The sequence below is a fragment of the Filicampus tigris genome, chromosome 19, assembly GCF_054856515.1.
Source record: "Filicampus tigris isolate MCC_2025a chromosome 19, RoL_Ftig_1.0, whole genome shotgun sequence".
Taxonomy (NCBI): Eukaryota; Metazoa; Chordata; class Actinopteri; order Syngnathiformes; family Syngnathidae; genus Filicampus; species Filicampus tigris.
In genome coordinates, this window is record NC_141235.1 from 2,318,800 (window position 1) to 2,336,607 (window position 17,808).

General features: G+C 45.8%; 1 protein-coding gene across 2 annotated transcripts; it reads left to right on the top strand.

Moving 5' to 3' along the window:
- The first annotated feature begins 212 nt into the window (after positions 1–212).
- On the top strand, positions 213–17,721 carry mta3 (metastasis associated 1 family, member 3). Of its 2 annotated transcripts, none has more exons than XM_086016901.1 (19): positions 213–497; positions 3,288–3,355; positions 4,569–4,662; positions 6,764–6,890; positions 7,005–7,068; positions 7,680–7,797; positions 7,902–8,004; positions 8,099–8,198; positions 8,379–8,567; positions 9,311–9,385; positions 10,019–10,077; positions 10,251–10,369; positions 10,841–10,998; positions 11,763–11,982; positions 12,655–12,747; positions 12,830–12,994; positions 13,067–13,098; positions 13,717–13,835; positions 16,431–17,721. In XM_086016901.1, the coding sequence occupies exons 1-19, from the start codon at positions 470–472 to the stop codon at positions 16,603–16,605; spliced, it is 2,106 nt and encodes a 701-aa protein (XP_085873027.1). In that variant the 5' UTR covers positions 213–469; the 3' UTR covers positions 16,606–17,721. The 2 variants fall into 2 exon arrangements, with proteins under 2 accessions (XP_085873027.1, XP_085873026.1); XM_086016900.1 differs by having other exon boundaries at positions 214–497; positions 7,899–8,004.
- The last annotated feature ends 87 nt before the right edge of the window (positions 17,722–17,808 follow it).

Consider the following 17,808-nt stretch of genomic DNA (forward strand, 5'->3'; position numbering starts at 1 on the left):
ACTTAGCCCTACTACACTACTGTATTGTAATGTAGGTCACGATGGTGGAGCTAGCTATATTTTTATTTTTTTAGGTGGTGGTATGGTACTTTAGAGTCCAAAGTTTAGACAAACCCACCACCGGGATTCATATAAAATTCTTTTTACTATTTCATGCTGCGCTTGTGCGCTCGTACGTGTGTGAGTGCGCGTGCGCGCCACCTTTGACGTCATCAGTGTATTTTTTTTTTTCTTTTTTTCAGGTTGCGACTGTATTGTGAGGGCTACTGTGTGAACGCCAGTCAGGGGGGGTTCCATTGACAAAACAAAAAGAAAACCAAACAAAAAACAAAACACACGCAGAATAATCCCCCCCTCCCCAATCGGGTGCACACATGCGGTAGCTCTTTTTATAAATATATAGTTTTTATTAATTTATTCGTATGTTTTCTTAGTGGATGTTTTACGCTAACACTCCGGGAGGGCAGAAATGGCGGCCAACATGTACCGGGTCGGAGGTATGTACGTCAATGTGGATCTTTTCTTGTATCCAAACTGTGCAAAGACGTGTGTTTTTGTCATTTTTATTTTTTTAGCCGAGCGGGACCGTCCGATCGCCGATACCCGGCTACGCTCGCGTCCGACGGCCGCTTGTGAGCTTTTGCCCACCCCGAGTAGACGTGATGCGGGCAGGAAGAGAATTCTAAATATTTGGGCTCCAAAATGGGTCAGGCCTCGCGTTGGCCACCGCTAACCGCCAGCTAGCTTAGCATACAATGTAAACATATATTTGGGGCCACACTTGATGTTTCTCGTTTGCGTATTTGAAACGCTTCAACGCGATCGCGCTAACCCCGTAATTCCTTAAATGTGTGCTAAATGTGATTTCGGAGTTACTAGCAGTACGTGCGTGAGAGGCTGCCTTTGTATTTGCCTCCATTGGCACGCAGCCATTTAGTGCCGAGTCCTTTTTTAGCTAACGTTAGCACCCTCAAAGGACGTCGCTCCTTTTTTTGGGGTGCACCGATCCAGAGTTCGCAACGTGGGACACCGGCATCGTGGTCCGCTCCCCCGCCGCGCCGTGTGGCCACCCATCACACCCACCTCCGGCTTCCGACCGCCGGTGCAATTAATTCGCCCAAATTGGTTTAGCCTCCTCGGCTAATCGTTAGCATGCCCACCGGAATTCATCATCAAGCGATTGTCTCGCCTGATGGCGTCAGGCCTTGATGAACACCTCTCCTCACGCTCACACGCCGCCATCGCAGCATTTATTCCATACACAGCAAACTAGTGCTAAAATTGGCCCTCAGTCGTAAAACAATAAGGCACTCTTCAAGAACGAATGTCTCACAAGTTAAGGATGACATTTCTTCACACTTGAAGGACAAGTACATATTATAAGTGACAAGTGAAGCCTACTTGGCCACATCACCCTTGAGCAAGAGACCTCTGGCTCGATGGGTTTTATGTTTGGGTTAAATTAAGGTTTGGGTTAATCGAAGTCAGACAAATTGTGCACAAGTTGACATCTGCTTGTTACTACAGCAGCATTACTAATGAGGCGTTCGAATTTTGTTGTAGTTCTCACACGCAGTTGTCAAATACTGCAGTTTTTTTTCTGTAGTAGCAATTTAGTAGTATGCCAAAGATGTCCTCCTACTGAAGACAAAATGCATAGTGCATGCACATGGACCTTAAATTGTATATCAAGATCATATTTTCTCCACTACAAGTGCCTAGTCATACAACTAGTGAAAAATGAAAGTATCACACTTGCAGTGATATGTAATGACATGTTGATGAATTATAATACACCCAGAATTGTGTATTTTCCCAAGCAAAAAAAACAACTGTTAATATACAGTGCATGTATTGTATGCATGATGTTGCACATTGGAATCAGTTGAACACCTAGTCCAGTTAAGGAGTCATGAATATAAATGGTGTCAACTGTAGTGCATTGCTAATAGCATTGGTTGTACATGTGAAATATGGATACAGTCAGGGATGGGAATTTCGATTAATTTGCCCACCGACTAGTCTCAAATTTTATTTGCGACTAGTCTATAAGCAAGAAAACTTTAAATTTAATACGTATTGAATTCAAAGTTGAAAATGCAAATGTTTTGTGTATTTACAATAGGGGCTATTTTAGCCCAAACATTCAGGACAGTTTGTTAATTTAAATTCTATATTTATTTTAATGAATGTTTTTGTATTATTTGTCACAAGATCTTTATTTTTGAGAAGTACAAGACAATACCATAATGCAGCTGTTACTGAAAGCATGCTACTGAACACCAATTGATTGGCAAATCTTGTCTTGCTTTAGAAAGAAAATATATATGACAAACAACGCTGCATTTTAAGGGCAAGCAAGGAAAGTCTCTCTAATCTAAGCAATTTATGTAATCCTATGGTACCTGATGTATCTGTATGTACAGTAGCTGCTGGTACGCATGATATAAGCTAAATATTATCTAGATATGTGCATTTGTGTGTTGAACTTGTTGGCTCAATATTGCAATTAGACGTATTTAGCCGATTCTGACTTCGGGTCATGAGCCGGCCGGGCCGGCCCGGATTACCGACCCCGCGAAGGGCGACTGCTGCCACCGCGGCGTCCTAGCGGCCGCTGCAGGTGTGGAGATCTGTGAGAAAGGAGATGTGCGTGATAATGCAGCGTTTAACCGACTAGTAAAATACTAAAGGTTTAATAAATCGTCGACGGTTAAACGGTTAAACGACTAGCCGCGGACATCCCTAATATTGCGTGTATTATTGCGCAGTGTCCAGGAGTATTTTCATCACACCCATTAGGGAGTTGTTACATCAGTTAATAATGAATGACATAAAAGATGTTTTGAACCGTTGTTTCTGGCAATAAAGCTGAATAAAACAGTTTGAAGCTGCACTTTGTCCATAGTAACTGGTGCATTTTTTTTGCATTTCGTTTTAGTTTAAATCTACTCTAGCCCTTTGTGTTGTTATTTTACAGCACGCTGTACAGGTGAAAGAAGTGCAAGATGCCTATTACAAAGCACATTAGTAGTACAATGACTAATGAAAGGTTTGATGTCAACATTTGCGGGTGCTTTTATGGATGTTTTTTTGTTTTTATTTACACATGGGCAATTCATTTCAAGCCAATTTAGTTTGAGTCTGTGACGTTTGTATGAATTAGGGCCAGCCACAGGTTTGATTACATTAAGATATGTGGATTGCAGAACGGATTAGCTTGAGGGGCTCTTCATACACATTGTTCTCCATACCTCATGCTGTTTTTTTGTTGTTCACTATTGCAGATTACGTCTTTTTCGAGAACTCCTCCAGTAACCCTTACCTGATCCGGCGAATAGAAGAGCTCAACAAGGTATTTCGGTGTTTCACTCCCAATTTTTTTCCTGTGTCTTGCTGTGCCCGAGGGGAAATGTTCAGGATTCCTTCCCCTCAACACCCCACGTCCCCTTTTTTTCTGTTTGCCAATTTTACGGTTATGCAACATTTAATGTTTGTATTATTTATGTATGATTGTTTACGTGCGCGTTGTCACTGCCCGGTGTCAACACTGGTGTAGTTATTTCCTTGCAATTTGGGCGTCTGTGCTTGCAAGCTCTTTTATGTGTTCTTTCAGTGTAAACACAGACATATTGAACATGTGTCACTTGGAATGGAAATAGGACCAAGGTGGGATCGGGTACTTACTTGAACCTGCAGTTTAAGTCTAGCTTTATAGTCAGTTTGGAATCATTGCGCTAATGTACCATGTTGAATTATTGTAGTAGAGATTTACACCGGGGGTTTATTTCTGTTGTTTGGCCAGATGCCTCTCATTTATACATCACTGATTTTGATGACGTCAAGCTCGGGTATATCAAATTGATCAGATTTTACGCCTGATTCCGACCCGAGGAAGTCTGATTCAATGTTGTTTCTCCTCCCCGCTCCATGTTGCTATGACGCATTTCCGGTCCGAGCTTTTGCAATGTAGCATAGCAACGTAATGTCTATTGTGCAAAATAGAGTAAATCAAAATTAAACTTTTGTAGTCACTTCTGTCCTTGGCTACACATGAATAAATAAAATCTTGAAAGATGAATTGGATGACCAGTTTCAGCCCATGTTTTTTAATTGTCTTCATAATTTGAGTCCCTGCTGTACACATTTAGGTTTATGCCTTAACTAAATAGCAGAGCCACCTTCCTACCTTTTAGGTACCCTACTGCTGGATGATGGGCGCCAAAAAGTTATATGGCACAAATCAGTTACGTCGGTACAGTTTACACAAACTTTCATAAACTAGCATCCATTTTGTTCCATTTATAGAAGCACAGTTCTTGAATGCCGCCGACCTAATTACACAGCCAGACAATCAATCAGTCACTTGTGGTGAAATAGCCGCCATTACCGCTCCCGGTCAGCTTGTCATCACCGCGTTTGACGTGGACACAAAGGCGAGCGGTTCTCCGGGGAAATTACGAAGCTTGTCGTATGATGGCTGCATCGAGGGGGTAGGAGGAGGTAGTGTAGTTTGTCACCTTTTTTTTTATTTTTGTCACCACGCCCCTCCCGTGTCTCCCGTTCAGACGGCCAGCGGCAACGTGGAGGCCAAGGTGGTGTGCTTCTACAGGAGGCGGGACATCTCGCACAGCCTCATTCAGCTGGCAGACAAACATGCAAGTAAGTGGAATGACAGTGGAACAGTGCATTAAAAAAAAAAAAAAAAATACTGTTGCCATGATCATGGCAGGTTTGTTGAAAAAGATTGAAATTACTCCCCTAACTGTTGATGACTTGAAAATTATGCTGAGTCTCATTTGCATAGACTCTTTATAAAAATCAGAGAAGAACATCATTTGCATAAAACGTTGGAATGCGGTATTGTTGGAAGAAGTTGTAATCCCTCCGAGGGTGGACGCAGCCGGCCGGTGCACTTTCAATCACTTCATTGAATAAACGGTAACAAAATAAACACGTAACAGGCACATTCATATGCGGGTTGCATGGTTCCAACTGATGCCCAGAGGCTGTCAACACGCAGGCTGGCTAACGGTTGGCCAGTTAACAGCCAGCCGCTATTCTGGGCCAACAACAGCCAACTCTACACTCTCATTGGCCGACTCCCACGTCTTGAGATGTCATCTGTTAAAGTCAGTTTAGGGAGAACGCCATAGAGGCTCCTTGGCTCGTGATTTCTAGTCATCCCTGAAGTAGTACTCAAGTCTAGACGGGCCGCAGTCTGTCACTAAATTACACAAACGCAGTAGTAGTGAAGTCATAATTATAGTAAATTCTACAACATAAATATACAACAATCAAAAGAAAGACAGTAAGTGCGGCGGCAGCAGAGTGTGCCTCGACAGGACGGTCGTAAAACGCGGACCAACCTGTACTGCCTTCAGCTGGAAGGCAAACAGGAATACATTTTTCAGACAGGCTTTTTATTTTTTATACCTAAAATAGGATGCCCAGGAAGGAAGAGAAAATATTTCATGTATTCTACCAAACCGGGGGTGCTTAGACATCTGTAAGGACAGCATTGCCAACTGCAACCGAAAAAGGTTGGTTTTGGAAGCCCGCTATTTTGCCGTTTTGTTGCTGCTTTTAAAAAGCAAGACGTCTCCTCCCACGTTGCCCTTTTTGATGACAGTGATGACAGCTGCACATGAGCAAGGTTGTGACTCAACGTGACTCCCCACCATCTCGGATGATTAATGTAAAAGGCAGCCACTACATGACATCCATCGAGCCTGTCACAATGGCGGCGCTCAGCCATTCAAAACATAAATGTCTCTCGCTCTTTTTTTTCCCTATTTACTTAAAAAAAAAATTTTTTTTTACATGAATTCACAGTACATGACGCAAGGGAGCTAAAGCAATATTTTGTACACACAGAAAGATGGAGTGACGGCACGCAAGCAAAAGGGCTTTTTCCCCCCATTTTGCGCTGATGCGGGCTACGTCGCTAATGGATTTTTCAACCCACCAGATGCCGCCCCGCTGCTCCTCCCAGTGAAGCCACTCACTTCGCTCCAGGGTTGATTTGACAACTGGGCAAAACGTCGTTTTCCCATAAAAGCATTTTTGATTAGAGAAGGAGCCTGCGGAATACTGCGACATACATTTTGCTTTTACACAGAAACCACCAAAGGCGCGTGATTACCGCGGCCGCCTTCACTTCCACTCAGCGACGTGACATCCCGCAGTCAGGTAGTTAGAAGACGCCAACATCTGGCTGGAGATATAAATTACGTTCGGACAAAACACGACAGGGCGGGAGAAATGTCGGTCGGGTGTTGTACTTCACACGCCTGTCCCGTCCGTCATTGTGGCGTTTCCTTACTCTTAAGCGACATCCCACATCAGTTGTGGTTCTGATGACACCTGCGGCTTTTCTACAGAGGTTGCAAAATGTCAGCTTTTACAGTCATTTTAACACGTAGGCTTTCGATTCTACCACCAAAGACAGACAATTGCCCGGGTCAGCCTTCTCCCCCAACTCTGTCAGCGTGTTTTATCCACAACATTGATACTTAAAAAGATGGGAAAACGCCTGCTTTTGCAGTCAGTGCGAAACGTATTGTTTTGACAAGAGCTACTCTAGCCAGATGCTAGTACATCGGCAACTCGAGTAGATGATTGAGAGTCGCCATGGCAACGTCAGAGGTTCCTGCGACAAAGTAGTGAAGCTGTGCCATTTTCGAAAATGGGTCCCATCTTGTTCCTCTGAGTCTTTTTGTTGTGCGTCTTCACTCACCCTTTTGTGTTTGTGTCGCCACAGAGGAGCTGGAGGAGGAGAAGGAGAACCCCACGGAGACGGAGCTCACAGACAAACAAAAGCACCAGCTTCGCCACAGAGAACTCTTCCTCTCGCGGCAGTACGAGAGCTTACCCGCCACGCACATCAGGTACGCGCACGTGCGTCTAATCGCGCACCCTTGAATACCCCCGCCTGCTAACGTAGCGGACTTGAACAGGCTCACTTCCTGTTTCTAATGCTCCTGCCTTTTGTCTCCCTTTAGGGGGAAGTGCAGCGTGGCGTTATTGAACGAGACGGAAGCGGTTCTTTCGTACCTCGACAAGGAGGTGTGTAGACTTCGGAATGCTGTAGTAGAAACTTCTTGCTCAGATGTGGGTGTTAGTAGAGCGCCAAATGTGTTTTAAGTCATCTCGGTGTTCCCTACGTGTGGTTCGGTTTCTTGTAAACAGCTAAAGTTGGCCCATCTTTCAAGAGCAATTATTCAAGTAAAGGGACAGTATGAAAAAAGACTTAATTCACTTAAAATTGCGAGGAAATCAGGGCCCGTAAGAGCAAGTAACTTGGGGCGGAGAAGCGGCATTAAAACAGGCCAAAATCCAGATGTCAGGAGGGAAGGCAGGGTAAGAGGCAAGTTGCATTCTAGGTGCGGTTTAAATGCATGCGAGAGCTAGTTGCTCTTGTTTCTGCGGCGTTAGAATAAAAGTTCCTGGAGCTGTGTAAAAAAGTATTACCGCCTCCCCTTGCCGGTTTTTCGTTCGGCCCTGGTAAATCACCCCATGAAATGTAGCCGTCCAAACACACCAGGCTCCTCCTGCAGTTGCTACTTTAGTGGTAGTATTGGAGCATGTGGTCTTTGCCTGCGACTGCCAGTCATCCATCTGCAGGCCAGACTTAAAGCACCCTGGCAGTCCTTGACGCGTCTTCCACCTCCCAACAGGACACCTTCTTCTACTCGCTGGTGTACGACCCCACGCAGAAGACTCTGCTGGCCGACAAAGGCGAGATCCGAGTGGGGCCACGATTCCAAGCCGACGTGCCGGAAATGCTCCCAGGGGGTCAGCGCAGCGCTTGTTTTATTCTATTTTGAGCAAAGCAAAAGCGGTTCCAAGTCAGTCAGTCGCCGATTGAAATGAGAAAATGCCTATCGTGCGTTCAGCAGGCCAAGCCGACGACAGGGACCAGGCCAAACTGGAGGAGAAACTCTGGGATCCGGAGTGTCCGCTCACCAACAAACAGATCGACCAGTTTCTGGTGGTGGCGCGGTAAGATGGGACCTCGGTGCCACGGGATTTCCCAAGGAAAATCACATTCGTCCCGTAATATCAAATGGTTTCTTCGTCTCTGTGCTGTTTGCAGGGCGGTTGGCACCTTTGCCCGGGCGCTCGACTGCAGCAGTTCGGTCCGACAGCCAAGTTTACACATGAGCGCGGCGGCGGCCTCACGCGACATCACACTGGTGACTGCCGCGTGCTATATTGTTCCATTTCGTTTTTTCCATTTGGGTTACCGGTTGTGATCAGATTGCCAAATTGCTTTGACTTTGGCGACTGAACAAATCTGGTTACGCTTAGGTAAAAAAAAAACACGGCGCGTTCCGCTCGCCGTCTCTCAAAGTCTGTTGTTGCTTCCCGCGCAGTTCCACGCGATGGACACGCTGCACGCGCACAACTACGACCTGTCGAGCGCGCTGAGCGTGCTGGTGCCGGCGGGCGGCCCCGTGCTCTGCCGGGACGAGATGGAGGAGTGGAGCGCCTCGGAAGCGGCCATGTTCGAGGAGGCGCTGGAGAAATACGGCAAGGACTTCAACGACATCCGACAAGACTTTGTGAGTGGCTTTTTGCGCTCAGCCGCAAATCTTCCGCCGTGGCGTCTTTAATCACCATACAAGTGGGCTTTTCAGTGTGGACTCGTGAAAACAAGAGCACTTGGTCATACGCAGGACGGCAAATCTAGTATATCATCGCTGTCCTGTGAAAAACACTTTTTTTCAATTTTCTTATTTTTACGTGAATGGTGTTTCTGTGCGATCACATTCACATGAAAATTAAAAAAAAAAAAAAAAAAAAATTGGGACATAGTTGTTTTTCAAAGGACAGTGACGATAGAATAATGATCTAATTCATCAGTTTTTACATTTTTTTGCTTAAATTTGTTCATCAAAATGTGTTTTCTTTTCTGTTAAATGTATTTGTCACCTAATTGTTGAAGTGATGATTGCTCTATTGCGCAATAACTGGCGATTTTCTATGAAGAGTGGCCTCCATTCAACTATGGTGGCCGTTGGATTGAATTTTCGTGCCTGTACACCATCCACACCAATTCTTGTGTTTACGCAGTGGTTTGTGGGCACCAGGTGTTCATGAATATGTGTGGGACATGCATTTTTCCCCCCCTGCTCTACTGGTCCAAAAGCCTGAAGCTCTCAGCCCTCTGTGGTCACGACGCCGCTGATGAATATACATGAAGGGACGCCCAGATGGCGAGAACATGAGAAATTAATATCGTTAATTTGCTCCCTGTCTCGTCTCCCGCTCCCTCCCCCGCTTCTTTCTTGTTCCTCATCTCAAGCTTCCCTGGAAGTCTCTGACCAGCATCATAGAGTACTACTACATGTGGAAGACCACAGACAGATACGTGCAACAGGTGAGACGTGACCAGAAGTCTTTTTGATCGTCATACACGAGCGACCGCAAATCATACGGTGGATGTCCCGGCTGAAACGCGAGTGGGGCCGGTGCAGTTGTTCTGCCTTAGATTACTGCTTCCTCTTTGGTTACCAAAATATGCTTACTAGGTTTAGGTTCACTTAGCAGATATGGTTCTGCCTAGGTTACTGAATAGAAATACGGTGATAAGAATATTGCTTGACTCCTTGTAGCTCATCAAAGTATGGTTCTGCTTAGGTTACCAAATATTTTTCCGCTTATTTGCTTCACTTCCCTGAAATGATTTAGCTTATTGGTTCAACTTAGGTTTCAAAATACGATTCTGTGTAAGTTACTAACTATGGTTCTGGTTTGGTAACCGGTTTTACTTAAAATATGGTTCTTCTTAGGTTAGCAAATATGGTTAAATGTAGCTGTAAGCTTAGCTTGCAAACTAGCCAAAGCTTGTTTTTGTTGTTGTTATTGTTGTTGGTTTTTTTTTTGCTTCTGCTGTAATTAAAAACATACATCAACCTCTGAAAACCCAAACCATTAATTGCCACCGCACACGTTGTCGCTTCATCACTGTTGTTGGCGCGTTCACTCAGCCAACTCGTGTGCGTGTTTGCAGAAGAGGCTGAAGGCGGCCGAGGCCGAGAGCAAGCTCAAGCAAGTTTATATCCCCACATAGTAAGTCGCCTGGTCGTCGCAACGACGACGGGATCATTAGTGTTCCCGTCGTCGCCGCCAGACGGAAATATTCATGCATAATTGAACGCTTTTGATTGAACGCACGGCCCAAGTCTAAATCCTCCCCCCCCCCCCCCCACCCCCCCCCCCCCCCCCCGCTCTTTTTCTGACAGTAATAAGCCCAACCCCAACCAGATCTCGCTGACCAACGGCAAGATGGCAACCGTGAACGGCGCAGGGCCCGGAGCCTTCCACGCGGCTGGCGGCGGCCGAGCCTGCGAGAGCTGCTACAGTAAGTTTGTGTCAAAAGGAAGCCAAACTGCACCATAAGGAATGAAGAGCTGAAATAAGGTTTGTAGACAACAGCACTAGGACAATGCCAATCATTATGGGCAACACTTAATATTCATTCATGTCACAAAAGTGTTCTCACAAATTTGGATGCTTAAAATGATCCAAAATGTCCAGATGGAGGAGGTCTCGTCCACTCCCTCGGTAGATTGATTTGATTAGCAGGCTTGTATCAACACATTTGTCCACACCAAGTGCACCAGAAAATGAAGCGAGAATGAAAATCTACTTGCGTATTGATTTGTCATTATTACAATGGAGCTCCTTTGGCTTGCGGTCGCCGTTCAGCGAGATCAATCAGGCGCTCGCCGGTAGCTGAGTTTTTTTTTTTTTTTTTTTCGGGGCCGGGGATCAATAAACGTCTTTTGGCTGTGCTCACCGCACCCTAACGCGCTTGCATGTGCGCCCGCAGCCATGCAGTCGGCCCAGTGGTACTCGTGGGGGCCCCCCAACATGCAGTGCCGCCTGTGCGTGTCCTGCTGGATGTACTGGAAGAAATACGGCGGCCTAAAGATGCCCAGCCGAGCCGAGGCCCCCGAGGAGAGGACGTCCCCCAGCCCGGCCGCCAACGTGAGTCCCAGCAGCCGCCGCGGCTCGCCGCTTTGTCAGCGCCCGCTCGAGAGGACATGTTTGTGCACGTCGAAGCTGCACTATGTGACTTATTGTGGCAGGCGTCATCGTTAATTATTCAGTGAGCTGCGAACCTCTCACATGTTGGATGTTCATACGTTCAGCTCAGCGCATTTTTAAAGCGTGCGCGAGGAATGAAATGTATCCAAAGAAAACATGACTTCAAATGGGCTTCCCCTGCTTCGGTTACCAAATATGGTTCCGCTTATGTCACCAAATGTGGTTTCGTGAGCTGATTCAGTGAAAGTTACCATTTCGGTTACCAATTATGGTTCCTCTACGGTTCTCTTAATTAGTCTTTACACAATCAGGACTTTTGGGGCTCGATCACAAGATGGAGCAAAATTCTATTTCGATAACTTGTGGGTCCGCTGAAGTTGGCAGTTTTTCTTAGGTAACCAAATATGGTTCTGCATAGATAACTGGCTACCAAAATATGGTTATTAGGTTGCGCTTGTGTTGGTGCAACGCGGTTCTACTATTTACTTCTCAAAATGTAATTTAACTTAAGTTACCAGTCACCGGTTCCTGTTAGGTTACCAAATGTAATCGTGTTTAGGTTCCGAAATATGCTTACGCTTAGCTTACCCGTTCAACTGAGGTTACCAAATGTGGTTCTGCTCGGGTCACCTAATAGAAGCTTTCCTTTTTGCTCTTTTTGCTCTTTTTGCTCTTTGTCATTGCTGCTTTGCCCTCGTCCGCAGGAGCCCCGGTCGCGGAGTCACGCCCCGCGCCAATCCAACCACATTCCCATGCGCAACAGCGGCAGCCCCAAGTCGTCCATGAAGACCAAGCAGGCCTTCCTGCTGCAGGCCACCCGCCTCACCAAGCTGGCGCGCCACATGTGCCGCGACGTCATCAGGCTGCGCCGCGCCGCGCGCCGCCCCTTTGTCCCCATTAACTGCGGCGCCATAAAGGCAGAGTGTAAGAGCGCCTTCAATTCCTCCTAACGCGGACACACGCACATTCTCACCCCATCAGCACCCCTCCGTCTGTCTCTTCCTGTTTTTATTGTTGTTCTCATTTTTGGGCTTGTTTTTGTATTCTCCCGTTCCTGTTTTCTCCCCCCCCGCCCCCCCCCTCATTTCCAATAAAGACTGCCTGTCCTTATCGCTCTTGAGTTTCAATCATCTTTTCTTTTTGGAGTCACTAGGAAGAGCTGCACACCATCAGATGTTTACGTTTTTTTTATGCACAAAGCGACGCTACTGTTGCCACTGGAGCAGAACGTCACCTCCCTCCCGCTCGGGCCATGACATCATCTCTCCATTGCCGTCAATCAATCAATGGACTCTCGTCACCCCTCCATCGCCATCTACCTCGCCCTCCTGTCGCGGACGTCCAAATAAAGTTCCACATTGAAAGCATCTCCTCCGAGTCCTTGTGTGCTTTCGTGTGTCACGTGTGTGTTATTTGTCCATCGACTGATTGATTGCTCGCCACAAAGACACAAACCCCCCTCTCCCACTCCGCCGCATGGATCGTTGCGCCATCACCACGCCCTCATGTCTGTGTCGAGTGTAAGTGACATCATCATCATCCATTTTGTTTTTACTTTGAAGCTTGCACTGATGTAAATGGTGTGTGTGTGTGTAGATGTCTCAAGAGTGTCTGAAGGTCACGGGACCCGCCTCCCCAAAATCCGAGCGGCCCAGCGCAGCACTCTGACGAGCGTGGTGCAGTTTCTAGGTAAGTCCGGCCCACCCTGACGGATTGATTGCCCCGTTGCCATGGCGACGAACACTTGACGCCACTTTGCTGCTCGTTGCAGAGTCCCGTCCGGCGTCCCAGGCGCCGCGTTCACACCGCACGGCCGGCCTGCAGACGCCGCCGCCGCGCCGCCTGCTGTCCTCGCTGCCGCACGGGCCGCACGGCATGCTGGGAAAGCGCAGTTTTCACCACCACAGCAGAGGGGCCGAGCAGGACAGGCGCTCAGGTAGGCGGTTTAGATCTGTGAAATGACATGAGTGCGTCATGCGGGTCTGTCACTGCTATTTTTGTGTTGCAGAGAACCCCGGAACCGCAGGTGGCGCCTTACTGGTGAGTGAGAAAAGGACATCCTCTTGTGTCAAATACCAAATATGGTTACAGTCAGCATGAAGTACGGTTCTACTTGGGTTTAGAAATTTGGCTCCCTTTAGTACTGCCGATGTTGTTGAATACGATTCTTCTCACTTACTGATTGTGTTTACCAAATATGGTCCCATGTAGGACAGGTAAGGCAGCTTATTTTAAAGAGTAGTTCACTCAATGAGCTTCACGTAGTTACAAAACAATATTTAAAGGCAAAACCCAACATTCAAAGGCAAACGAATTTATGACATTTAAAATACAGAGGATTTTAAGACATTTAAGAGCAAAGTAGAGCACGGTACCACATATGGTTCCACTTAGCTAATGGTGCAGTTAATGTTACCAAATATGGCTACGCTTAAATTCACTTTTATAATTCCTCTTACTGTAGCTCAGGTTTCAAAATTTGGTTACGCTCAAGTTACCGGTTCATCTTAGGTTGCCTAATATGGTTCCACTGAGCTCAACTTAGCAAATATAGTTCTGGGTGGATTGCAAAGCATGCTTGCCCAATATTATCTAATAATTATCATGATGTCAATTCCAATTCTAATCAGTCATCGTAATAATTGATGTTTTCGACAGCACAACGGGCGCAGCAGCAGCGGCGGGAGCACCCGCGGAGGCGTGATGATCCGAAAGCGGCGCCCCAACTGGATCGACGCCCCCGACGACAGCTTCTTCCTCGTCACCCGGGAGACCAGGTAAGCTAAAGGTGACCCACCCCCTCCCGCCGCCTGCGCCCCGTCGCCCGCATCGCACACAAAAGCTGTAGCGTTAAAATCCCATGCCACAATTCCACTTGAAACCTCATTTGAATGACTGAATTGAAATAACAGACGTGGCCGAGGGTCATGTGGGTAAAAAATTGTCCAATAAAAACGGAAGCAGCAGCAGCAATGTCCTCTTGCTCAAGGGAAGAAGACATGACGGAGGCGAGCAATTACAAAGCTTTGAAACGAGAAATACCTCAAACTATTCATTCAAAGTAAATGTGTCGAGTTGCTGACTATCCCGCTGTGAGTCTTGGCGGCCTGCGATTGAAAGTTCCCCAGGTTTGATTCCCTTGGATCACGATGGCTGACATGCCTTTGAGCAAAGCACTTAAATCCACATGTTACAAAAAGCATCGATTGAAGCTGTCTAGAGGTTACCAAATGTGGTTCCGGTTAGATACCAATCACGGTCAAATTGGTAAATACGGCTCCGCTTGGGCTGCCAAATGTGGTTCAGTTTGGGCTACCAACTAAGGTACTGCTAACATTACCAGAAGATTCAGCAGAGGTCCCCAATATACTTCTAGTTAAGCCGCTAAAGACCGTTCTACTTAGCATGTCAAATATGGTTCCATCTCGATTGTTGGTTCCACTTATGTTGCCATGGTTCCACTTTCATTACAAAATTTGGTTCCACTTTAGGCTACCACGATTCCACTTAGGTTGCCTTGGTTCCGCCGAAGTTCACATATATGCTTCTGCGGTGTGATTGTGCCTATGTTGTGAAGTATTCTACTAAGTGGCCCAATAGCCTTATTTGACCGAATGTGGTTCCTTCAAGGTTACCAAATTGATTCAATTTACATTACAACAAATATGCTTTCATTTAGTTTAATATGGTTCCGTTTAGGTTACCAAATAAGTTTCTTCTCAGGTGTCCAAAAGTGGTTCCTTTTTGTGACCAAATTGGTTTCTTACCAAATTACACGTCCTCTTCGGTTGCCAAATAGAGTTCTGTTTATGTCAGTAAATATGGTTCCACTCAGGTTAACAAATTGGTTCCACTTATAAGTTACCAAAGATGGTTCCTTTTGTGTTATCTAAAACGGTTCCTGACCCAACACAACACGCTCTCTGTAAATGATGTTCTTATGTGACGCAAATAGGCCCCCCTTCATTGCATGTATATGCGGGAGAAAGATGTTCTTCCATTTAGATGGTGTCCAATTGAGTCATGGTACCAGGCCCTTCGCAGCTGCCTTTCGGCGCGCCACCGCCGCCGCTAAAATTAGCACCGCTAACTGGTGCAGATGGGCCGGCGAGGAGCCACGCGTTGCAGGGTCCTGAGTGGAAATGTCATTAGCACATTAGAGGGTGCTGCTGGGCTCGCATGGATCCAGACCACTTTGTGCGTGTGTGTGCGCGCAGGGAAAATACACACACACGCACACACACACACACACACGTATATAATGCTGCTTATGCGGAAGTAATACATGTTAATGGTTGTGATGGGAGAAAAAGGCCGCCTCTCGCTAACGACACCGCCGTCTTGGTTTTCTCCTCCATCTCTTTCTCCCTCTCTCTCATTCTCTCTCAGTGTGGTGAGCAACGCCGTGAGGCACAGCCGAGAGAGATGGGAGTGAGAGAGAAAGAGAGAGAGCACGGGTGAGGGGGACAAAGAGGTGGAAAAAAGAAAGAGGCAGAATTCACGCTTTTCTGAACCCAAGTTTGACTCTTTAGACTTCCCATTGACTTAGCGCAAGTGGAACCGTATTTGGTAACGTTAATGTAACTACTTGTGGCGATTTGCGGATGCTCTTAAAAGACCAAATATAGTTTCACTTAAGTGGTCAATAAGTGACCACATAAGTGACAAGTTTGGTCAGTGAAATGGAACCATTTTTTGTTACTTAAGTGGTCACTTGTGTGGTGCTGTTTTTGGTCACCTAAGGAAAACTGTAATTGGTGACTTGGGTTGCAAATACAAGTGGAACCATATTTGGCAACCAAGCAGAACCATATTTGGTAACTTATAGGGCCCGACCGATACGGATATTTTGACGCCGATATTTGTCAGAATAAAATTCCGATACCTGATTAATTGGCCAATTAATTCCCAAAATAGATCTAATAAAATAACGTAATTTTAGGGGCCTTAAACGCTTACACCACCATAAAGATATGAATTACAGGCCGAACATTAGACTATTTTACAATACTTTGTCCAATTGTATTTGTTTGACTTTACAAGAGAGAGGAAAATCGGCAAAAATCTGCCATTTTTTTGCAGATTGTTTTGGGGGAGGGAATGTTTGCATGTCATTATCTTTGTCTCATGTTGTAATGTATTCATGTGTAAAAAACAGTAATAATAATATTTTAAAAACGTCCGATTTTTGCCAATTTTAAGAGGGCTAATATTAGCCGATTATTCGGTCGGGCCCTACTTTTTAATTTGGTGGCATGCAAAACACCCTGAATGGAGCTATAGCTCGAAATACATTGAATAAATGTGATGTTACGTCATCATCAGTCAGTGTTGATTGACACATGTGCGTGCTTGTGCTGCGCTCCCTGCAGGAGGGCGAGGCGGCTGCTGTCGCGCTCGCAGCTCCGGCACGCATGTCGGCAGCCCTGCGAGCAGATCACCTTGCGGAGGGCCTCGCAGGCGCCCCCGCCGCAGGGGCTGGTCCTGGGCCCCCCGCACCCGCACCCCAGCTTGAGGATGCGAGGCCCCATCGTCATCCACGACTGAACCGCCGCATTCGCTCCCTTCTTTTTCTCTCCTAACATCAGACCCGTTTAGTCCTCGACAGGTCGTGAGCCGCCATGCAATACACACACACACACACACACGCCTGCCCCCCATGTTCCACTCTTTAAAACCTGACTTGCCAATTTATTAGGTACACCTTGATTGGAAAAGCGTGTATGCTTAATAAAAGCTGAAACGGATCATCGGCCCTCAGTGAATAAAACCGCAATTGCAACTTCATCATTCAAAGTTGCAATTAAAATATATCACTTTTCTTTAAGGATAATATGATTCAATAGCAGAGCGTGTGCGTTGTCATGGCAACAGCGCGGCAGATGAGCCAAATGTATTATTTTTTTTAGGAATGGGCATATGAACGTTTTGTGTTGGTTGTGACTCGTGATGTCGGTTTGTATAAAGTGTTTTGTTTTAGAGGAGGACGGGGGCTTAAAATAGTTTCAAATGGGTTGATTTTTTTTTTAATCAATCCAAGTAGAATCCATCGGATTAAAAAAATCAATTAAATTTCCCTTTAAATTCAAATAAAGTCTCATCCTCAGGCACGTATTTAAATATGTAATATAAAATGAGCAGTGGCATCATTAGGGTTAGTCAACATAGACATGGCAAGTTACATTTTAAAAATTCAAGTAGAGCAAATGCACTTTTAAATAACAAAGTCACAAAAGTTTTGTTGGTTATTTATTTCAATCACAGAATTTGAGAGATGCGTATCAATAAACATGAATGCCACAATCTTGACACACCTTTCTGTGGTCAGTTTTGTCCATTCCGTTTTTGATTTTCAGTAAATTTGCAAAAATTCCATGTCATGATAGGGTTCCTGAATTATATTTTGAAAGGCCAGTTTTTATTTTCCTCTGCCCCTCAAGTTTTAATATCTTAAGGGCGTCGCCTCCGAAACGCGGGCCTTGGCCAACAACTTGTATTACTTATGATCTTGTTCAAGGGAAAAAATATCAGGCATGACTTTCAGGTGACCGCGAGGGTCCTTGTAATTTCTTCATTAAGAATGTTTGTGTTTTCTCGTACGTATGTCACGTGTTGAATTCTGAATATGCTGACGATGGTCATAATAAAACGAATTCCATCTTCTTTTGGTGAGTTTTTGAGCCCTTGGGCAGTGTTTCATATATTCTTTTCCTGTCAAGGTGCAAATGCGAAACGGATGGAAAGAAAGAG